This window comes from Augochlora pura, chromosome 6 (genome assembly GCF_028453695.1).
Source record: "Augochlora pura isolate Apur16 chromosome 6, APUR_v2.2.1, whole genome shotgun sequence".
Lineage (NCBI taxonomy): Eukaryota > Metazoa > Arthropoda > Insecta > Hymenoptera > Halictidae > Augochlora > Augochlora pura.
In genome coordinates, this window is record NC_135777.1 from 19,204,502 (window position 1) to 19,228,493 (window position 23,992).

The 23,992-nt window shown below is 43.1% G+C and overlaps 2 protein-coding genes across 5 annotated transcripts in view; one reads left to right on the plus strand and one right to left on the minus strand.

Moving 5' to 3' along the window:
• The window catches only part of Src64b (Tyrosine-protein kinase Src64B), a 75,579-nt gene extending 54,912 nt beyond the window's left edge, over positions 1–20,667 (plus strand). Inside the window, exons 2-7 of one of the 2 annotated variants that reach the window (XM_078184150.1) lie at positions 10,517–10,746; positions 12,026–12,217; positions 12,967–13,177; positions 13,269–13,522; positions 14,174–14,884; positions 15,368–20,667. In XM_078184150.1, the coding sequence (XP_078040276.1) occupies positions 10,704–10,746; positions 12,026–12,217; positions 12,967–13,177; positions 13,269–13,522; positions 14,174–14,884; positions 15,368–15,582 (1,626 nt within the window). In that variant the 5' untranslated portion in view covers positions 10,517–10,703 and the 3' untranslated portion in view covers positions 15,583–20,667. The remainder of the gene's footprint in view (positions 1–10,516; positions 10,747–12,025; positions 12,218–12,966; positions 13,178–13,268; positions 13,523–14,173; positions 14,885–15,367) is intronic. The other variant, XM_078184151.1, reaches the window with a different exon arrangement.
• A 434-nt stretch (positions 20,668–21,101) lies between these two features.
• LOC144471767 (uncharacterized) lies at positions 21,102–23,350 on the minus strand. Of its 3 annotated transcripts, XM_078184156.1 has the most exons (3): positions 22,868–23,350; positions 22,478–22,566; positions 21,102–21,947 (listed from the first exon to the last, which is right to left on the minus strand). In XM_078184156.1, the coding sequence occupies exons 2-3, from the start codon at positions 22,564–22,566 to the stop codon at positions 21,257–21,259; spliced, it is 780 nt and encodes a 259-aa protein (XP_078040282.1). In that variant the 5' UTR covers positions 22,868–23,350; the 3' UTR covers positions 21,102–21,256. The 3 variants fall into 3 exon arrangements, with proteins under 3 accessions (XP_078040282.1, XP_078040279.1, XP_078040281.1); XM_078184153.1 differs by lacking the exon at positions 22,478–22,566 and having other exon boundaries at positions 22,868–23,348; XM_078184155.1 differs by lacking the exons at positions 22,478–22,566; positions 22,868–23,350 and adding an exon at positions 22,035–22,425.
• Between the last annotated feature and the right edge of the window lie 642 nt (positions 23,351–23,992).

Genomic DNA, 23,992 nt, shown 5'->3' on the forward strand with positions numbered 1-23,992 from the left:
CCCCAGCTTTTTAGGAGACGATGAAGCGATGGTCTCCATCGAATTCTCCCTCGCAATATCGGCAAGAAATATTTGATTCATGGTTTTCCATGCGAGTGAACAATTTCTGTCGGCGATAACGATATTGAGCAATTGTAATTGTGCCTCGTGTTCTATTCTCGAGGTAACGTGGATTACTTTATCGTAAAGATTCGCTGATCTTTGTCTATTAAAGTCCAGGAGAACGCCTGTATCGATTGCAATTAATAAATTTGCGGCCGGCAAATCTTTTTTAATAATGAGTAGTGGCGAAAATAATTAAATTTTAAAGCTGGTAGCTGCAAACTTGTACCCTTAAAGCAATGATAAAAATAATAAAATATGTTTTGAAATATCAATGTCACAATTATTTATTTATTAAAATGAAAAAATTTTTTTATTGGTATATTTGCCACACTTACTTTAATAGAATTCCAAATGACGTGAATTCGCGTCAGCGGCAACCAGGAATAGAATTTAAAATGTATTCGCGTCAGCGGTCGCGAATGTCTTAAGGACATTTCATTAAAGGCGCTTTAATTTAGCGCCTTATAATAGCCTATTTACCTCGTTGCGACCTGAAGAAATCTTCAAGTAAAGAAAATAAATTTTAAAAGATGATGACTGTAAACACGAATTATCATAATTAATTACAATATTACAAGTTCGAAGCGAGATACGATTGAAAAGGAAAGATCCGGGTACCAGTATGAAATGCGGCCGGTCAATCCCTGACACCTACATAGTAGCCTTTATCGCGAATTGGAAATTCCACTTATCTTATCAGCAATCATAATATCAGCATTTGTTTGAATTAGATTAGTGCGCAAGAAGTGTCCATGGTTTTATTAAATCGCGATTTATTGAATTCGATTAATACACTTCATCGGTAGGAAAGCCCTCTTGCTAACAAAATGTGCTCTTTTATATTTACCAAATTTCCACTGCGAAAAAGCGTTGAACAGTTTAATAACAATGTACTTTTCAATAGAATTTTCATTTTACATTCATACAAGAAATCACGTCGATGTGTTCACATTTTTGCATCATTCCTGTCATTAATATTTTACAATATCTTATTTCGTATGAACAGTGCTTTAAAAAATAATTAACGCTAAATTAACATGTTATAATAAAAATGACAATATGAAATTTAATGATAAATTTCGCCACTTTTATCTGCGCTTGCATTAATTTATTCAGTCATTCCCATGAAGTAGTTTTCGTAATTTTACCGATTCTAAAACAAAAGTTGTTAACACATTCATTTTAACTGGTATTGCAGATTTAATGTTAACGATATTAGTATTATATATTCTTACATACAAACAAATTAATTTCTACAATCTCATTGCTAGACTGCAGATTCGATGCATTCGTGAGAAAAATAAATAGCTTAAACGCGAAACAGTAAAGGACATTTAAAGAGCCCACGAACACCATTGCATTCCCATCGACTCGTTAAACTTCTTAACGAGAAAAATGAATTCGTACGTAGCCGCTGCGCAGTTAACACAGATAGTTTTTTCGCCGCATAAAAATCCGCGGTCTACCCGTTACGGAACCATTTCCATACTGTCCTTAATTCCGCGTAACCATTGAATACTCAAGCAAAGAGAACGCGAGCCGAACGAAACCGGCCGTCCGACACACAAATCACGTCGCAGATTCAACGACTAACCAAAATAATAACGGCTTGTTCTTGCGAGGGCGGGCGCTCCCAAACAATGAAACAGTGGAGAATCCTAGCTCCCGATAGTTAAGCGTCCGATCGTTTATCACCGGTTTCCCGAACGGAGGACAAAATATCTGGGAATAATCCAGGCGGTTTTATCGCGACGCGCTGGCTCGGCTCGCTCTCGCTCGACCAGGCAACCCCGCAGATTTGTAGGGCTTATTCCAGCCCTCGGCCATCGTCTTTGCCGGATATGGGTATAGCGAGCCCCGTGATTTCGGGTCTACGCCCGCGCCACCCTCTTGCACTCTTGCTCTCTACAGCAGCGGTGCTTCACAGTGCTCTCGAAGGGGCGCGAGGGGAGTCGATCGGACATTATTGCGTCGCAGGGCCGTACGCAGCCTGCCTCCTGCATACGTCTCCTACGTATGCGTGCGTATATGTATGCGTGTATATTGTACCTATGCGCACATATATATCCGTGTGTGTGCACCGTGAATTTCCCCTCGGCACCGATACGGTACACAAACGAATCGGCGGTGCTCGGTGCCGCGCACGAAACACGATTACACGATGATGAATCGTGCCCGGGCAAATAATGTAGTCGCGTGTCCATTAGAATGTCGGTCGCTAACGGAAACCCAGTTACGGTCCGGCAAGTGTGTGACAAATAAAAATAGCCGGAGCGATGGGCCCCCCCGTACGGCTCTCGGTTTTCAACCGTGGAACTTGTAAATCCGGTACCGGCTGAAATTCGTAGGAAAATATTACGTCGTCCTTACTGCCGTAGGAGCGCTTTCCGCCGTTGGCCGGATTCGACTTTCCCTTTGTTTCGTCGGGCTGCACGCGCGCCCGGCCAGGCAGGCACACACGCGGCGCGGCGCGCTCGCGTGCTAAGCCCTCTCCGCTCTTTTATTGCTGTATTGATTAATGCGCTCTATCAGCTCTGAAAGTCCCCATTCTGTCATTGTTCGCGATGAATCACGAGCGACACGGCAGGAGCTGAACGATAATTAATTGTTGCATAATGTATCGCCTTTCTCGTGCGCGACTCGAGGCGAAGGGAAAGATACCTGTCCTCCGCGGCGAGTTCAGAGACATTAGCGCACGATCGATCGATGTTCGTTGTAAGAAGGATCTTTCGTTATACTGAACGCACGTGGGTTTCTAATGTCGGATATTCGGTTTGTTAGTTTTCTCGTAAATGCATAAAATTCGAAACCCGAGTCTGAAGGATTTTTTTCTGAAGCAGTTTTTCAGGTTCAGTTTTAGAACTTTTCCTTGCTTTTGGGGTTTTGGACTCTGTCAACTTGAAAGTTTCTTCTTCAATGCTATTTCGTTTTTTAATATTCTCAAGGGATGTGGATATCGTACAGTTGAATCTCAATTAACTCAGCCTATGATACCTGAATTCTTTATTATCTATGCACGTCGTACATGCATAAAAATCGACCCACGATGACCAGCAGACAATATTATTTATCGTATAAAACAACAATGATTTAATTTAAAAATTTAACTATATAACTATTCTATTATTCAAATATCTTCTTAGATAATTCTTACAAGAATCGGAGTTGAAGTATACGTTTTCTCCCTGTGTTTTCCAATTCACTACACCGAATCATCTACTAGAATAGTACACATAAAATTCGGCAAATATTTCTGTCTCGTGAAATTACCGATGACGAAGAGGTTTCAATGAACAGTGAAGAAAATAGTAAAATAAATATTTAATACTATCGAATGAGCAACGCTCGGCGTCTAACAATACGCTTAGACCCGTCTTCCCCTGAATCGCGATATCGACGGAAAATATGTATCCCCGGAGGCGGTCCCCGAGGAAACCCGCCCGGTTTCCCATAACTCATCCGTTCACAAAAAGCAGTCGCATTAACATCACGGGCGAGGATCGCTACCGGTGACACCATAACCTAGCCCAGACGGCCAAGGATCGACGGGGGCAAAAGGTTTCAATCGGCGAACCGATAAGCAGGGCCGTTTAATGCGGGCATTGTTCGGCGGCTTTTTTTTTCACCGGGAAAAACTCCTCGACGGGTCCCGTTAAACGCTCCTTTCCCCGAGGCCGGGAGATCACGCAGCGAAGAAGCCTATCCGCGGTCGTCCCACCGTCGGGTCCTCGCCCCCGTGTTAATCCTGGCCGCATTGTGGGACGCGGGCGACGGACGCGCGCGCGCGGCTCCTTCTAAAGTGGCGGGAAAGTGCGTCGGGACGAAAATTTTAATTCGTCTTTGTCCACCGTGCCACGAAACCTTCGCCATTGTTCGTCGCATAAAAGCACCATCAGATAGCGGAGTATATACGGACCACCGTGGGATATCGACCGTCTCCGCTCGCGGCGGCTGTGCGTGTGATTTTCGTGCGTGTGCCGACACCGCCGACCCGGCTCCCCCGCCGACACAGAGACGCGGGAAGGTATCATCCTGATGGCGACGGTTCGTCCTGGGCGAATACTAGCGATGGGAGCTGGTCGCAATCACCGCTTTACCCTCATTATCCACCGACTTTTACGGCACTTTCCGTCCCACGCGTTCTCTTTTAAAGAGACAATATGGTTGGGCAATTTATTTAACAATCTAATTAATAATTTCCGCAAACTGTTAATTGCTAATGTACAGAGTTTATTCCTTGTTCGATGAACTCTACAGGATTCTTTTTTAAGTAGCACTTATGAGATAGAATAGGGAGTGTTATAGATTTTCTAATTTCTTAATCTAAACAATATGACGCTAGTAGAATGTATTAATTATTATGTACGAGTACCGTGGATAATACACACTCTTGATCGACATGAGTAAAATAAATACAAGGCAATAAAGACATTTAAAATAATCGTGTAACAGAAAATATAGCAAATCCGTTTTGAAGACTATTTAAAGTACAATGCACAAGACAATTACAGATTTTAAAACACACAAAAATAAGTACCTCAGAAACGACAAAATAAGAACAGTTAAAAATTAAAATATACATATAAAACGAAAAGTACACAAATCTCGTAATTGAAAAAAATTATAAAGTAATAAAGACGCTTAAGAAATTACATAATCTGTTAGTACTCTTGACTAGAAATACACTTCTATCCACCGCTGCGAAACTTGCGGTCGCACGAAAGTCCGCAGGGCAATAGTTGGAAACGCGGAACTGAAGCCATAAAACGGACCCGACCTTTCACTGCCATCGCTAGAGGATTCCATGGGGTTGGCCGTCCGTGGCTGGCCGGGCCGGGGCCACATCCAAATCGACCACCGTCTCTCGCTCCGTCGACGTTGTTATATACCGTTCGAATATTCGAGACAAGCCCGCGGGCTGTTTAATTAAAAACTTTTCCATCCCGCGTCGCGGATGCGGGATGCTGGCGTCTTCTGATTTAGGGAAACGTCCTCTTTCTACGAGTTTTACCGAACGTTTCGGGGATGGGACACCCTTTTATGGCTACCCCTCTCCATTGTCCGACGAGAATGTCCGGTGACGAGGGGCTAGCATCATGTGGGCGACTGCTGTACCGGAGGGTCGCTGGAAATTTCGATGGGAATGGAGATGTTTGATAGGTTTGAACGAGCTTCGTGGGATTTATGTTACTTATATAAGGGTACTTGAATGCGCTGGCACGCTGTTTGACAGTGATTCTTGTTTAGGGGGGGAGCAATTTAGGCGACTCTTGCGCTGAATGTTGTTGGGGATGCCTCGTCGTCCATAATGTCTTATTTTCATGGGCAGATGGGCATATCGCTCGTTTTGGCTCTGAGTTACAGGCAAAATTATAAGCAGACTATGAATTTTATATTTTTATGATCAAAATTAATATTGGATAAATTAGACAGCACAGAAAAATCTGGGACTTTTATTATTTTATTTTTAGACTACTAAAACTTTCTGCGTGAGAAATATATCTTTCACAGCTTCTATTACTTATAATTGCTTCAAATTATTTTATTTTTATTGTTATTGTATTAACAGCACATATTCTTGTTATTACTAGCACCTGTTGCTTCGTGACAATGTTAAATAATTTTTCGTCATTTTTATTATATTGTTAGCTTGAATTAAGAATTTCATTCGACAGTTCCTTATGAAAGAGCCTGTACAATATTAGAAACTTTTCAACTATTTTGACCGGTAGCGTAGATTTAATCTCAACAATCTACATTTTACTATCTACACTTTTACTTATTTCTACTGCAAGACCAATAATGAAGGCAATTAAACCAATGAATTCGACCTATTTTTATGCGTAATCCATCGTATGAAAGAAATACGTACCATTAAAGCGCGACGGTGCAGGTACGAGCCATTTGGCCTAAGCAAAAACAGAAAATAGAGCATGGGAGAGGTTAGGACAGAAGTCTCGCCTATGCAGCGACATAAAAAAGGACGCAATTTCCGGCGACGATTTGATTGCGGACAGCGCGACGCCGCGAAAAACGCGTGTTCGATACGCACAAGCGGAAACGTGACTTTCGCGGCGGGAAGCAATTGCGACGGTCTTCCCTTATTAACGGGAAATATCGGCGAGAACCACATCCTGAATTACAGCGCGAGAAATTGCGCGGTCGAGCGTGCGGGAAGATTAAGCACCGGGCCGATATTAAGTGTCCCTGTTCGCGAATACTTCATTTGAAATTCATCGACGCGGTTTTCGAACTCCATTTGCGGGAACAATGGGCGTACGAAGGCCACGACCAAACCCATCCAATATCTCCGCGACCGCCGGAGAAACCGTGAAATAAAATTATCCGCGTTGGATCTTAATTAATTCGTATCTCGCCGCGAACGGCCCTTAAATTTCTCCGATTGGTATAAGAAACTGCGCGCGATTCTTTGGAACTAAACGGAGTCAACTCGGTGAAATAATTTCACCGAGGCACGGGAGAGGTTGAATTTATGACACGGGACCGAGAGACCCTTCCCTCGACCGTGGTTAATTCCGTTTCACCGTGAAAATTGAAATGCCGCCTCATTGTTCCCCGATATTCCATTCAGGCGACAACCGGGTTTTCCCGAGTTGTCCGTAATTTGTTTACCAGCCATCGGGGGCCCCCCTCCCCCCGGTCCGCGTTTCACCGCCACGAAAGGCCGTCGTCACGCGCGCGCCACGAAAATCGCGGCACCCGGAGACGCGCTAACTTCACAGAGGCCGGAGGGAGGGGGAGGGGGGGGGGGGGATATTAAACACACACGGGCCCCGACCAGTCTCAGAAACATCGCTCAGCCGTGTCGCAGAACTCCTCGCGGAACCGTCCGACGACCTCGTAAATATTTAGAACCGGCGACGAATTGGATCCGAGCCGGCACACTGTTTTTCGAAAGTTGACGCTGTTATCGGCGGACGTCGTCCCCGCTCTGCGCTCTCGTGTCTTTCTGTAATTGCGAAAGTTCCCTGGTGATCGGAATGGCTGCCCGGGACCATTCCACGATCGATCCTTTTCCCCGGGAATTACCTGACGAGCTTTTATCAACTTCCATTTACATAGTTTCCCTATTACAGCAGCGCGCCGCTTCGGCCCCGCGCATTTTCTTGCGTTACTATCTACGTTGTTTCCGTCGCTGAAACTGGGTCGTCTGGGAATATTTATTATTGAACATAGACTTCTTATCGCGAAACTGCAAATATTATGCATTTCTGACAAGAAAACATTAGAGATCGTGGAAGCATTCGAGGAGGATTGTTAGAAAACGTAATGAAAGTCGGAAAATTAAAAATCACTGTTGTATTATACTCTGCGGCATTGTTAAGGATTGTAAGAAACTATTTTTATTTCCTATGTTCCTGAATTACCACAGATAATTTTTATTAGTCATGAAAATCCATAGACTACCCATTATCCTTAATGGAACGTCCCTTACCATCTTAGCAGAATTTTCTGTAGTTTAATCGTCGCTGCTGTATTACTATATTAATTAAAAGAAATATAAAACAGTAGAGATATGAGAAGAATTTAGAAATATTGTTACATTATTTCCAAATTATTAAGACTATCCAAGAAAGCATTTATATTAAATACCTGCCTTATACAATCGATGCAAACATTTTACATTATCCATAATGGTCCACGGTACAGACCTAACCAGATTAAAAATAAAAATAGTCCACATCAATTTTAAGAAAAAATAGCGAGAAAGAAATTTAATTATCGATCTCAATAAATTCAAGATAATACATTGATGATTTTGAAATTCATTTAAACCTCCCACAGTCGACACAAATACTTAAATACGTCACTCCCAAGTCGATAAACGATTCGTCAATTTTTTTACACGCTAAAAGTGTTGAACAGGTTCCTGCAAATGTTCCAAGTTTCGAATTGGCGAAATAAAGGGAATCGTGCAAGAACAATCCGAGGAGCGCAATCAGGGAGGATAACGGATGTTGTCACTGACTAAGATTAAGCTGAACGCTTTCGCGGGACGAAAAACGACCGAACTTTCGCAGCCGAAGCTAATATCCCGAACAATTTCATGAGACTACGAGCCGCCCCCGCAGGATCATCGATCACGCTGTATTTAAAGAAGACTTAAGGCGACGTCCGCGTCGGAACGTCCCTCGCGACGCTCCTCTTTTTTTCTCTCTGCCGCGTGCGTCTTCTTTGCCGGGGGTCGCGCGCGTCCCGTTTCGGCGCGAGACAAATCAGGCATGTGGCCGGTGTTTCCGAGTAACATGCTAAATTAGAGTGAACGTCCCGACGACTAACGACGCCGATTCTTAGAACACTTTCATTCAGACATTTTTCTGGCTTTGTCCGGGCTAATTTATTCCGTGCCGTACTCTTGACCCCCCTCTCTCTCTCTCTCTCTCTCTCTCTCTCTCTCTCTCAGTCTGTATCTATCGCTGCTTCTCTCTCTCTTTCTCTCTCTTTCTCTCTCTGTCTCTCTATCTCGTTCGCTCTTCCCGGCTTCGAAAGCGGTTCACTCTTCTCGAATGGACAAGTATTTAATCCTCCCGATCTTTAAAATTCTATCCACTTTGCAATTCATGAGCCGCATCGCGTTTCACTACTTTTTGTTCTATAAATAAATTATACGTCGGAAAGGGTTGCAGTCCCATCCACTTATTTTTATTTGAGATTCTAAAGAAATACGGCGCGCGACGACGCGAACCGAAGGAAATCGAACGCTTCGCAGTTTAAGGAAAAAATAAAAGTCGAGCGCATTTCCATCTTCGAGAAGATGGAAGGGCTTTTCGAGTTCGTGCGAATATTATTCGAAGTTCAAGAGGTAGCCTTATGAGGGATGAACGTACAAATATAAAAATAGCACACGGATGAAATCGAACGAATAAAAGCACTCGATGGATCGTTTAATTAATTGTGATGGCTAATACCGAGTAACAATTTTCGATAAAATTATATAACGTTGCAAACAATTACATTATTCGTTAGTTTAACGTAAGATCGCATTATTCTCGTGCAATAAAACTTTTTAATCTCGTCCGCGGTTAGAAACGACTACAAAAAAAAGCACGTGGAACGACGCAGACGATGGAGAGATCCGTCGACGAGCGCGCCAGAAATTGGACAATTAATAAAAAGTGTAACCCGGCCGAGATAAACGGGCACACACGATTTTATGAAAATGCAAATGGATCGCGTGCGGATAGATCGCGTGCGACAATGCGAGGCCCGGGGGCAGCCACGATTTTCCGCGTTGCTCTCGATCCCCCATCCCCCCTCCTGTTTGGCCTATCCAAACACAAGAAACGCGGAGAGACGTTGTTCCCCTAACCGGAGGGAAACTATTCGTTCTTCGACAGATGCAATCGTCCCGGTGGCGCGCACGGAACCGCGGAGCAGCCAGAATAAATAAACTTAGAACGCGCGCGTCTAGTGCCTCGAGGAGGGTTCATTTGGTAGCGCGCGCGCGCGCGGCGACGCTTCCTGTCGTCTATGACACACCATTACATCGCGCATAATTATGAGGCTTTGCGCGACCTCCGTGGCCGTATACCAATCCCCTTTTTATTTCGTCGGGGCTGAAAGCGACGGGACCGAAATGCGTTACGATTTTTAACCAACCGCGGTGACTCAACAGGCAATTCCTTTCCCCGGACATTTTAGGAAACTCTGCCGTCGAATTGAAAGCACTGTGACCATTGTTATCAGACTGCGGATTTTTGTGAGAGAAATATGTAGGCGGAGTACGAAACAGCGGAACGATTGTAAGACATTAAGAACGCTTTTGCATCGCTTACAACATATTAGAGAAACTAAGATAGAAAATCAGCTATTAGTTTACTTTACTTTAATATAATTTAGATAAACAATGTTTAATATGTCTGATATTTATGTAAAGAACATAAATGCGAATGGAAATTAAATGAAAATAAATTTAATTGGTGATTTTAGCAAGTCGCAAATAATATAGCAAAATTCATTCGCCATCTTCGAACGTATCTACATACAATAGATTCGGCAACCAAGGAACTCAAGTAGCACAAAATAATTAATTAGACACGTATTTATGAAGTACATTCTCGTTTCGCCGATGATCCAGACCCCCGTAATTTGACCTCCATTCGATCACTGGTACACCTCCAGAAACGGGCGACGACAGAGAATTTCAGTTCGCGGCAAGTCGCGCGCAACGGGCAATTATCGCGAGAAAAAAAAGAAAAAAGGACACCGCGGATCGTAATAACGATGGCGTCACGGTCGGAAACGTTATCGAGCCGGGTTATTTTCCACGGCTGAACGATCGTCTATCCGCAACCGTGAATTACGACTACGCATCCTGCGACCGGCCTGGATAAGGCCGTTCGCCCGGTGGTAGCCGGCCGCTGTCTGACGCTTCTGGTTCACCTTGCAGGTGCGCGCGCGAATCAATAAACACGCGATGGAGAGAAGAAAGTGATCCGAAAAATTGCAGCGGAAGCCTCCGCCGCCGTTCGACCTTGGGTTCACGAGCATGGAGACTTCCCTCGGTGCTCGCGCCAGTATAGAAGCCGCGTAGAATCAGGATCGCAAGGGGAACCATCAGTGCCACCGCATCCAAGATGGGCAAGTGTTGCAGCAAGCGGCAAGAGTCACAGCCCCTCGGTAAGTACACCCTCCCCTCCCGAAACTTCTTCCGGCAGCCTCCCCACCCCCGGAACTTCCATCTAGCCGCTGTTCCAGCGATAAAGTTTTCTTTTGCAACTTACGCTCGGGCTTTAAGTATCCTTTTGGGAAAGTTTCGAGTGGCCGACGAGGATCTGGTTCCTAGCGAGACGGGGCCGGGGATCGGCGGCGCACGTTTTTGTTCGGCGTGCAAGAGATAACCCACATTTTTTCGTATCCCCGCACCTCGATCTTCGTTCGACCACTTTTCGAAATTTTCCTTTGGCCGCTCATTCTACTTTAACCCATTGCACTACAATAACGAGTCGGACTCGTTAATTAATTTCTATTAATTATTTTTCTATCGAAGTAAAAATAAATTCTTCCGTTGTCAAAGTATAGAAACGAAGGTAAATAAAGACAATACAGGAAACAAAAATCGTCTGGCCCTATTATTAAAAATATTAAGTACAAATAAGGGCTAATCGTCACAGCATAAAAGGAGCGATAGTGCAAGGGGTTAAACAAGATAGAAAACAATAGATCGTTTCTAGAAATTTATTATTCATATCTTAAAAACGGTATAAAGAAAGGACACATCGATCATTTTATTTTAGAAACGAAGAAAGCACGCCGTAAAAACATTTTTCCTTTGCTAATTGAGAAACACAGTTACTTTATATCATATAAGATTTAATCGCGTCATTCCTAGAAACGTTTGCATAAAAAATCGCCTGCCGATAAATTCTAGAAATTGAAATCGGTAAATGACGTTTCACTGTAAGAAATGTAACGGTGTACAGTAGTCACGTGTAAGAGGAGACCGAGCAGGGAAGAGAGCACTGAAGTAGGACCGTGTTATGCCGGGTAGCAAAGTTGACCCGAATCTTTCCGCGCCTCTTGATTTCTTTTTGGGACTTCTTCGTATCGCTTTGAATGTTCTTGAGAAAGTTCCGGGTGGCTATTGTGGACTTACCTGCAGCGGAAAAGGGTTGAAGAATGGACCTGTTTCGCAGGAAGCCAGGGTCGACCTAATTTCTTGTACAAAGGCTAGGCCAGAGGTTGCCTTGATCTCTTTTTTTCGGGAACTTTCTTTGGTTCCTCTTCGGGGGAGAGTTTTTCGCGTAGCTATTGTGAACCCTGCGCGGACATAGAAGCATGATTTTATTTAGGGTAACAAGCTCGGTTCGCCCGCTCGTCCGAGTTTGTGATGATAAAGGGTGGAAGAATCGCTTGCCTGTGATTCTTCGAATGAAATGATTCGATTATATTCGTTCAGGTTACAAGAAGGCGGACACGGGGATAAGCTCGAAACACAGCAATGGAGGCTCCTTGGACCGGTACACTGCCGACCCTAATCAGAGGGGTGTACAGGCGAGAGCGGATATCATCCGGCAGAGGCCGACACCTTGTAAGCTACAGATTCCGCATCAACCCCGTAAAACAAGCTCGCCTGTCGTTATGCCTGCATGTGTGTATTTTATGTTATTTTCTTTTATTTCGTAGCATAGACTATATTATTCAGTTCAACTTATTATAATTCGCCTTACAAGCTTGACGGATATCGTCGCTCACGAGAGATTTTATGTTTCACGAACTTGCGCGGGCCAACTCATGCGGTTAGTTGAAACGATCGATTTTCTTTTAACCAAATCAATAATGATCGCTTTTGTTGGTTCCTGATTGGTTCAATTAATCAAGGTACCATTTGCAGACCTTTAGAGTAATGGCGTTCGATTTTGAGCATAATTAACTTTATCGAATGAGAGGTACTAAATTGTTTAATTGAAAAGTAAAATAAAGAAGAATGCAATACGTCTTACTCGATAAATACATAGTCGATTAAAATCGAACCAAAGACACAGCAATTGGTCACCCCCTCAATAATAACGCCTCTTAAAATAATTTTCCCATCCTTCAAAGACGTACAGCAACAAATGGCTTGAACTATACTTTGAAGCCTTCCGAAACAGTGTTCCGAAAGATCGTCTCGTCGCCATGAGTTGGTCCCCGCATAAGCTAAAGGCTTAGATCGTCGGCTCGGCGAGTTTCGCGGCCGCGCGAGGGATTTGCAAAGGGTCGGATTCAGCGGCCGCGGAACGAGCGCGATAGTAACCAGTAGCAACGCAGCGAAATTAGGATTCGGTCGGTCGCCTAAGACCGGCGGCCGGCCCTCGGTGCCGGACCCACGGGTGTAAATTGGTTCGTTTCTTGAAACAGCGCATTCGCAGAGGGCAAACAAGATCGTGGTGGCTCTGTACAATTACACCGCGCGCGAGAGCACCGACGTCAGCTTCGTGAAGGGCGACCGTATGGAAGTGTTGGACGACTCGGAGCCCGACTGGTGGAAAGTTTTGCACTTGACAACTTTACAAGAGGGCCTGATTCCGTGGAACTTCGTCGCCGTCGAGCGTTCGGTGGAGAGCGAAGAGTGAGCACCCCACTCAGTTTTGCAACGATTACGCACGGTTCTGTCCAGTTCGTTGTCGCAGATCGGTAAACGAAAAAAACTTTGTTCGCAGCTGGTTCTTCGAGAATGTCTCGCGGAAGGAAGCTGGCAAGCTGCTGCTGGTCGACGAAAATCCGCGGGGAACCTTCCTGGTCAGACCCAGCGAGCACAATCCCAGAGGCTACAGTCTCTCCGTGAAGGACTGGGAGGAGGGAAGGGGCCATCACGTGAAACACTATAAAATTAAACCCCTGGACAATGGAGGCTTCTTTATCGCCACCAACCAGACATTCCCCACGTTGCCGGCCCTCGTTATGGCGTACAGCAGTAAGTCGTCCACCTGATGACATTTCCTCCATTGTAGTAACGAAGATAGGAGACTAGCCAATTGACCTAATTGCAATCCATAATCGATTAACTTCGCCAACAACGTCGCGGATATTCTTCTTTTCACCTATTATAATCGCAGCTCGTTTATACCTTAGGATAATATTATCCAGTAAAATTGAATCTAAAAAGGTGCAAAACATCGCTGTCTCTTTCATCCCGGAGGCAATTTACTGGCTTGACATATGTTTGCACGGCGGCAGAGCTGCGAATCAATAAACCGTTTCCGTCGCCCTATTGTATCCCTCAGGAGCATTCTATTCGGAGCCCAATAATATTTATCACGAGTCTTAGCTACCACTGGCATCGATCCTAACACCGAGCCCGTTTCTGTCGCCCTATTAATCTCCAGAGACGGCGGTGGTCCATTCAGACGTTAAATCATGGACACAGCAATTGCTATTCAGATCTGATACAAGTAATCGTCACCTCTAGCCCCATTCGGTATAATTAAATTTTTCATCCCTCTACTTCGTTCTAGCAGCTCTTGCATCGTTAAGTTTAAGACTCTTGGTACTTCGTTACTACAAAGGAGCAAATCTCGTTAAAAGGATCAGCCGTGACGTTGTCCTAATTTCAATGATCTTCCAGAAAACGCGTTGGGTCTTTGCCATGTGCTCTCGAAGCCGTGTCCGAAGCCGCAACCGGACATGTGGGATCTCGGCCCGGAGCTGCGCGACAAGTGGGAGATCAACAGGAACGAGATCCAGCTGATCCGCAAACTGGGCCACGGCAACTTCGGCGAGGTCTACTACGGCAAGTGGAGGAACAAGATCGAAGTAGCTGTGAAAACGTTGCGACCCGGGACCATGTCTACGGAAGCATTCCTCCAGGAGGCGGCGATCATGAAGCAATTCCGGCATAGACACCTAGTGGCTTTGTACGCAATCTGCTCGAAGGAAGAACCGATCTACATCGTGCAGGAGTACATGTGCAACGGCAGCCTGCTCGACTTCCTGAGGACGGGCGACGGCAAGTACATGCAATTCGAGGACCTGATCTACATAGCGGCGCAGGTGGCTTCCGGCATGGAGCATCTGGAGAGCAAGCAGTTGATACACAGAGACCTGGCAGCGAGGAACGTGCTGATAGGGGAGAAAAACAAGGCTAAGATCTGCGACTTTGGTCTAGCCAGGGCGATCGAGGACGACGAGTACTGTCCAAAGCAAGGTAGCAGATTCCCTGTCAGGTGGACAGCTCCGGAGGCAATCGTCTACGGCAGATTCAGCATCAAGAGCGACGTCTGGTCTTACGGCATACTTCTGATGGAGCTGTTCACTTATGGCCAAGTTCCTTATCCTGGTAAGCATCGTTCGGAATCTTTGTGGAATTTCATTGTACAAGCCTATACTATCAAAAATATGACGAAAATAAATTCTTGTTATTTTTATAAAACAACTTCGTAATACTTGCAGAGCAACTTAACTTCTTCAGTTAGTAAATGATTTATGTAGAACATATTTCTTCACAGTTTTTAAAATATTAATATAGAACTTAGTTTACTCGTAAAATTGATATTAATAAGATAAATTATTTATAATATAGAAAGATTCTATGCCACAAGATGAATATGCCTAGCAAATTTACTATAGGTCTGCATGATAAATTGATGACTGTACGGTGTCTAAAAAAAGTTTACAGTTATTTCTAATGTTAGTCCGGAAAAGTTATTGCCCTCTTGGAGACTAATGCAAAGCAAATGGAGGATTAGGAAGTCCTCCGCCATAAGCCATCCATTATACCATTAAGTTGTGAACTAACGACCGTTTTGGGTTTGCTTTCCAGGTATGCAAGGTCGCGAGGTAATAGAGCAGATAAACAAGGGCTACCGAATGCCGAAACCATTGAATCACCCGCTGCCGGACAGCATTTATCGATTGATGTTGCAATGCTGGGACGCCAGCCCCGAGAAGCGGCCCACGTTCGAGTTCCTGAATCACTATTTCGAGTCATTTAACGTCACTAGCGAAATACCGTATCTCGAGCCGCCAATGGACTGATACACAGCTCACATGCCGAGTCACCTGATGCCGCACGGTCATTTCCACCCAGCGCACATTAACTGTGCCATGGAGTTTTATGGTATTTACTGCTAAACACAGCCTCACCGAGGAGAAACGCTCTCCGTGTTCCAAAAAAGAGAAAAAAAACAGAAAAAGAAGAAACAGAAACAAAAAACGAACAGAAATGACAGAGTGCGTACAATCGTGCTGAAACGAGAAAGAACACTGTCCAAATGAGAAATACGACAAATTGGCGGCAGAAGGAATTTTTCTAAACGTTACCAGATTTTTCTCGAAGCAATCGTTGCGACAAGCGCTGCCAAACTATCTCTCCATGGTGTTCCCGAGTATAATATGTACCAAGTGTTCTTCGGACCGTTCTTTTCTTTCGATTTCGGGGACTTGTATTTCAAATTGAACGTCGCGCGCGAGCATCTCTAAACGGCGTTGAGATCGTGGTGTGCCATGGAACTAACGTTATAATCGAACCAAAAAACAAGTAAAAATAAAAATAAAATAAAGGAGGAAACTAACAGAACGTGGGAATGAAATGATCCAATGCCTTTCGCAATCGAAGGCTCCCGAAAACTGTGCGACCAATCGTAAATAACTGCCGACTGATGTACCAGAGTCAGACGACTGATAATAAGATTAATAGAATCGCTACCTGTATCCAGTATCTATGTAAGGTTTAAACGAAAATCGTTCGTCGTTCGAGATACTTAAATAAGCATTTTCACAATTTTTCGAGGGGCCGAGAAAGTATAGTCGGCGGCATGGTACCGATAATCGTACGAGGCGAGAGAGAGAAGCGTGTTTCTAGAGGGTAGAGTCTTTAAATGGTAGAAAGATGTAACCGATGTAATAATTAGTCCGTCGATGTACGATCGCAGCGCAAAAAGGTGGAGCGTTCTCGTTGATCTCGTATCGGTCGTGAATATCGACCTTTCCTACGATTCCCCCACCCCCTCTCCCCAAACTAAAAAAAAAAACAAGAAAAATCGCACCGTGTTTCCGTTCCTCTTTCAATCGTAACACGATCCTCGAGGGTACTCGAAGGTCCCAATTGCGAACGGTCCCATCGGACGCACAAATGGGCGATAGAACACAATCACGTTCTACGGTAATAATGTAGAAAGTAGCAGCGACCTTATCGTTTAGTTTTTCGAACGACGCGCCGTCGCGTAGAACAATATTTTATACGAAAGATTGATACGTTTTCTACGTAGATGATGAACAAGCAAACGAAAATGAAAAAGAAGAACCGGAAAAGATGGCAAAAAAAATAAAAAAAGAAAACAGTAAAGCAAAGCTGTTCTATTCGGTGTACTTTTGTTCTGTGAACGGTGTATCGGAAACGCACGATTCGAGAGCACCGCCACGACGATACGTTTCTGTAATATACGTATTATTATTTTATACTGTGATCGAAGCCTGCAAAAGAACGCATACAAGTCGAAGCTGTCGTTTCTCGTCTGTGTTTCGAAGGTGAAGTTCTCGAGAAAAGATAAAGAACGGTTTCAGTCATCGACGTTGCTCGTACAAAGTGTTTGGGGAAAATGTAAATTTTTCTACTGAACACGCAAGGAAAACGACAGGTAATTAGGGTAGTGTCTAGGCGGTAGGCCGCGAAGTAAATGTAAAACGAGCAGGGAGACGAGAGAAAACGTGAAAAGAAAAGAAAAAAAAAGAGAAATAAGGTCTCCTCGGAGTGTGAAACGCGCAATCGTGCGAATCTTTCTTTTTCTATCGTCGATCTCGATCCCAGTTTCGATTCCGAGGATAAACATTGTTGTCGTCATGGTCGCCCCATCCGCGGAACGTATCGTTAGACGTAAAGTCCCTAGGCGTAATATTGAAATATTGTCACGAGATGAAGAAAATAAATTACACGATGAGCCATTATGACACTTTAGATATTAACGTTTAAACGAATAAGAAAAGAAAAAACAATTGATTAAGCGCGAGTGACTGGAAGAATGGCGGCGCGATAGGGATTAGAGTGTGTGTGCATGTACGTGAGTATGAGTGTACGCGCGTGTAAAATGAGAGAGATTACGCGTGTGTATTGAATTGTTAACAGTGTCTGTGCGGTATTATTTTCATTTTTTCACGCGCATCTTGCCGTGACAGTAAGAGATCAGCAATAAAATGTCGCGCTCCTCGAACGACCCGTAAAACATTGCTCAATAGAAGGATCCATCGTTCTCACCTGATCGCGTTTATCAAGCAGTGCGCACCTGGCAAGCCTGACTAGTGTGAATGTCCTGTGAACAGAGATGGGAGGTGGTTGCTCGAGGTCAAGATTCTTTGAACTATCTTTTAACGTTAAGCAATAAAAAATATTCGTGTTAAAAAAAAGATGGAATATAAAATAGAACCAATGTTCGATAAAAACTGGTTATTAGATGGTAGGATAAAATTGTTCGAACATTGCATTTTATGATCGATGGAAACGTTTTCTGTGGCCGGATATATATTATCTCTTGATAAGAAAACACCGCGAGCAACCTCTTCGTGTCCTACCGCGTAGTTCCGATCGAAACGTCCCAAGGTACATCGATGTCAGTGTTGATACATTTAAACGGCTTACGTTCACCGGGACTCGTCGCGAACACGACATTATATTGCAACCTTTATACATATATAAATATAAATATATTATATATAGTATACCGACATACATATATATAAATATATAATATAATGTTTTCTACTTTGATTAGCAGGGCGAACGCCATACCTTCGTTGTGTGAGTTGACTAATTTATTCTATATAGTACGACGCGGTGAGTGCACGTGGAAAAGCTCATGTTTACGTAGTGTTTAGAGAGTAGCTGTATTACGTCCAGTAAAAAAAAAAGAAGAAACTTTTTCTAATGAGCGTTTTATACCGATCAAAATGTTGTTGTGTTTCTCGCACGGAGAACGGTCACTCTTCGAAGTTTCTCGCTAAACTGATCATGTTGTCGCTATAGGTTCGGTAGACCGAACGTCGAAGTCGCTCCCCCGTTCGACTTGACCAGGTGTTGTCCACCCATCCGGGTGGCCGGAAAGTATCGTTTCATTTCGTTTCTCTGTATCGAGTGTCACTGTCCCCATAGATCATTTCACCCGAGCAAAACGTAAGAGAGTGGTATATTTAAATATTATAACTGGTTAGGGCATCATGTGGCCTTTTCCACTGGACCTAGAGACTGATATCGTTTAGAAGAGACAGAAAAAAAAAACAGCTGTATTCGAATGTATTCGACGACTATACCTGACACAAATTTTCCACAATGTTTTCGAATCCGCTGATTTTACTGCGATCGCTGGAAACGATACCGCGCGGTCGTAAAATTCGTTCTTTCACTAGTACTGACGATGATAATCCTCAAGAAAATGAAATGTTTCGACTACGTGTTATTCAGCCGTTCATTTCCTCGTACAAACCGCTGAAACATGAGAGCCGTAGTTACCGGATCGATTTTACGACCGCATTGTATCTCTTCCACCGAGAGTACGGCGTTAGTAGAAGATAAAAAAAAAAAACTGTTGTAAATTTTACATTGCACGTGCCTGTTGAATTATTGTCTGTTCGTCGATATTTGAATACAAACCTTTGGCGGGCACAATTTCTATCGTATTCGAACAAGAACAGTTTTTTATTTCGCGGGAGAGGAATAAAATATTTCTAGGCTCTCAGCGTGTTCTTCAAAAATCGAAATCGAATTCTTCGTCGAGAGACGCTGCGTTTCGAATGCTGAAGATGTTTCGATGACGAAAGAACCTGTTGCTAATGGTATCATCGTAATGCGTCCGGTAGTCCAAAGTATATTTAAATACGCTGGTTTGCGCAAGTATGTAACGCTATTACTTTTTCTTCGATGCTGTTCGACCATCCTAATGCACCAAGGTATGCAAATTATTGATCTTGAACTACAAGAACCGTTCTTTTTTTCTAATCAGCACTCGCAGGTGGCGATATTTATCCGATACTAAGCGTAATTTTACGTAAGACGTTGGATACTGTTCGACGCAGTTCGTGAGAATTAATAAAGGATAATAGAGTTATCGACATGGCGAGAACGAGTTCAATACTTTGCACACCTCTTACAATGCCAAGTTTATAGTATGATAAAAACCCAGGCTGGAAGTTTCGTAGTCTATAAATGTTTACCGTCTCAATTATTGATCCAAGTAGCGCTTTACGATAACTCCGACTGTATTTTTAGTACTATTATCGGGTAACTATTTTTACTGGTTCGATTAGCCGTATCGTTTCCAAATGGTAGCGCGTTTCGCGAACGATACTTTCGGTTCTATTGGCATGCGTTATACGGTTTATTATTAACAACACCGATCATTGCATTGTGACTTGTATATTTAGGCACAGCTTCGTTTCCATTGTTAGGTACATCGAGTAACAATCCATACTTAATTGAGCGTCTAGATCGCGAGATCGATCCTTTTTTATTGTCCAAAAAAACACTGTGTCTCTCGACTCGGAGGCAAAGTATATTCGGTTTCTCACCCTTTTCGGTCCGATTTCGTGCTTTACCTAATCTCGTTTCTTGTTTTTCCAATTGGAAATTCGTTTCGTCGTGGCTCCGTTCAAATGAAATTTTACTAAATCTGTGATATAGCGACAGACCTCATGTTTTGATACAGAGTTTGAGTGTTGCGCGGGGCTACCACGAAATAATTCGTCGTACCGGAGAAACTGCTAATAAATACCGTTCGTATTAGATGTTGAAAATAAAATGTGGAAAGAAAAAAAAAGGAAATGCAGACGTTGGAGATGATAGGAAAGAACAAACCGAACAGTCGTCACGTGATGCGCACACCAAATAGATGATGGATATTTTTTAACGCAGTTTTAGGCTTTCGTCGAAGGTTTCTCACAGTAACACAGCGCGTCAACATGGTTCACACTCGTACCTAAAGTAACAAAAAATGAGAAAAAGAAGAAGAATACGGATCAATATATCGTCATTGTTTACGTACCAAAGCTTATTATCATTAAGTAATTTAAACGGTTACTTTGTATCATTGTATTAAGTATCATAAGCCTATGCAGATAAATATATTATGTATCATACGAATGTGTAAGATGTTGATGACCTCGACAAAACGACCTTCGCGGGAACAGCGCCAGAAGACTGGGAGAACTTAAATGATACAAAACTAGTTAATTTCAAGGAATTTATTCTAATACCAATATCTCATTCTCGTAATACAAAAATTTGTAAATAAAAATTATTTAAATTTACTTTTCTTTTTTGTTCGTTAAAGATTAACTGAGTAATTAGTCGAATACAAACGATTTTTTTTTTGGAAAACGAAAACAAATCGGTACACTTTGTTTTATTATCTTCGCGCCTTTTTTCTATTTTATCACGCATTTTAAAACGATTGCGAAATCGAATCATTTTAGTAAGTTCGTTTGTTTCTTTTTTTAATACTTTCTACAAGGACGCAGTCACTTTTTCTCACATTTTCGTCGTTCCTATGTTGTGTGTTTTTTTTTGGAGATTTTTGTATTATGTATAATTTAGGTACCAAATCGAATTGGTTTTCTTGTAGCAAACATATAGTATTTAGACTCGTTTCTCATGCAGGATTGCTGCAATGCTAGTCCCTTGAAAAACTGTGTAATAAAACTGCCAGTTAAATCCGGTACATTACAATTAAATATACATCATTTCTGCCATGTGCGACATTTTCTTTGGGATATGAACAAACTCTTCGAAGTAACTGGCAAGTTCATCGATGGTGACATCACACGAAGGTGGGGACATTCTTGCTTGAACAGAACATGTGTTTGAACTCGAAGGTTGTCCGGTAGTACTGCTGGTAGACTCTGGCTGGGCGGTAGTACTAGCTCTGCTAGGACCAGGCTCACTTTTCAAACTGGGCATCGTATTACTACGCGCCCGTTCGAAACTACTCGCTTGGAAATTATCTTGGATACTCGTATCATCCTTAGCCTGCCTGTTCTCCTGACTGATGTTCAGCGTTTTAAAATCCCTCGCCACAGACCATTGGCCGAAGACCCTCTTATTCTTCCAAGCGGCACGACACTTACAAATATTCTTAAACAACGCACTCGTTAGACTATCACTAAGACAAGTAGTGCCAGTATCGTTTAACTTTAATACAGCGTCTTTGATTATCGAATTCTTATTCTTATCGAGAACTCTTTCATTCTTTGATGGTTTGAAATTCGTTGTGCTTTTCACGCCTCTAGGGCTGGCTTCGGTTAAATTTGGCCTACTGGGCATCGATCTCCTTTGAAACAAGTAACTACAATCAGATCCAATGCTTTTTTTTGTACTTCTAAACGGGTTCGGTGATTTTGTTTTGTCAGCAGTCGTTATACTGTAAGAACAGAGAACAATAAACATGATTAATGCCACACGTTACGGAACAACGGTCTTGGTAAACATAAACAAAAAGTAATATCACTGTTCAGATATCACGGCTAATACTAAACGGGAAACATATTTATTCAGCGTCAACGGAATCGTGGTAAGAGAATCGTTCGGTATTATGCGACGATGATTCATCACTCCTAGCACACAGACTTGGGTCGAATATTGGTAAATATCGGCCGAGTTTGTCGCTTATGCAATGACGCGAAACCAAGGAAACTCGCGTTTAGAACGCGCCCGTGTGCATGTATGCCCGTGTAGGTGTGCAGGTCTACGTTTAATCGATTAAACGTCTGTTGAAAAGTAAATAACACTGTCACGTCACCGTGCACACGGAACATCGAACGATTTCTATCGCAAATCTCGACGTTTCCCTGGTCTCGCGATCATTCGAGAGGAACGACTCGCGACTCACGGTGTATCGTAACGGTTTTTATCGAACTCGCTGCTGGCATGTAAACATATCGATTCGCTTACGGATCACGGTTAGCCCTGTAGTCGGTTCGCAGCGTCGTCACCATGGAACGTTCGTCGTTGAAATGCACGTTGGCAAACGGTTGTAGCATCTGATAAATCGAAGTCACGCGCGATGTAAACAAAGACACAGACCGAGCGAGAGTGTGAGAGAGTGAGAGAAAGAAAGAGAGAGAGCGAGAGAAAAAGACGGATGGCACGTATTTGAGCAAAACGAGGTAACGTTAATCGAAGACCTTGACCGCGCGCGAAAAGGGGTTGAGTCGCAAAAACCGCTACGATCAAATATATAGAGCGCTTCTAGACCGTTTTGCGAGAGAGCAAGCGCTTCGAACGATCGCTGAGAGAAGAGGTGACGCCGGAGAGTTATGGTTTGTGCAATGGATTACTTACTGGGGACAGCTCGTCGAGAGTCGATCAATTTCGAGCTTCTCCAAACTCGCCGGCAGCACCTCGTCAGCCATGCTCTCTGTTTTACACGTTTCTGTGCTCAATACTCGCGGGAACATGGCATCGTGCCGAATCACTGTTGGCAAACAAACGTTGACAGTCCGTCGGAAAATTCCAGAACGATGGTAGAACGTTGCAGGAAAATTAGGTTAGAACGACAATGACGACAGCTAGCTAGAGTCGTATTGTCCGTCGACGATCACCACATATCCGCGCTTTCTGTTTCCGTGTTTTTGACTCTCTGTCACGCGAGCACCATACCGAACCCGTTGTTGCTATTGTCGCTCAGCAGATATCGCTCGTGAACGCGGGTCCCCGATCAATTAATCATCGACAGCACGTAAATAAACAGACTTTTGCGCGCAACTGCCATACTACTGCTGCTCGATACCGGAAGCTACGATCCCAGATGGAGCTGCGTTACGAGCGCTTGTCCCGCGTCAACTGGCCGCCATTTGAATGTTTCAAAGGTTAGACTTCGGACGGCTCGTGAAATACGAATGGTGGGAGACGTCAGGTAATGTATAATTAATGCAATTTACGATTTTACTATTGCTTGGTTACAGATCTTTGTCTACCTATAACGTTCGCATAGTTTCAGAGTGGCAGCGAATATTTTAACCAACACACTCTTAAGAACATGTCTATCTTTGTTTTATCGTATCAAATTTTTTAATTGACATTGTAATTTTTTCTTATAATAATTTTTGAGGAAGTCCACGGAAATTAAAATGTGCATAAAGATCTGCAGTGTAATGATTGAAGGACGCGATTATCTATTGCAACTCAAATATAGGTTATAATCACGATTCACTTTAGTTCTGAATTTTTAATCGAGTTTGGGATTTTAATAAATGGAGTAACTTTTAATCAACTTGTCATACATTTCTTGGATAATATGTCGATGATTGTATTTAATATTAATTATTTATTTCGAGTCAGGTATTTGTGTATGAAGGATGTAGTAGTATATTTATTCATTTTTTATTTTAAATATTTTCTGCAGTTTCTTATTCTTTACCATTGAACTTCTTCCTTTGTCTTCTCGTTGGAGTCATAAATAATGTC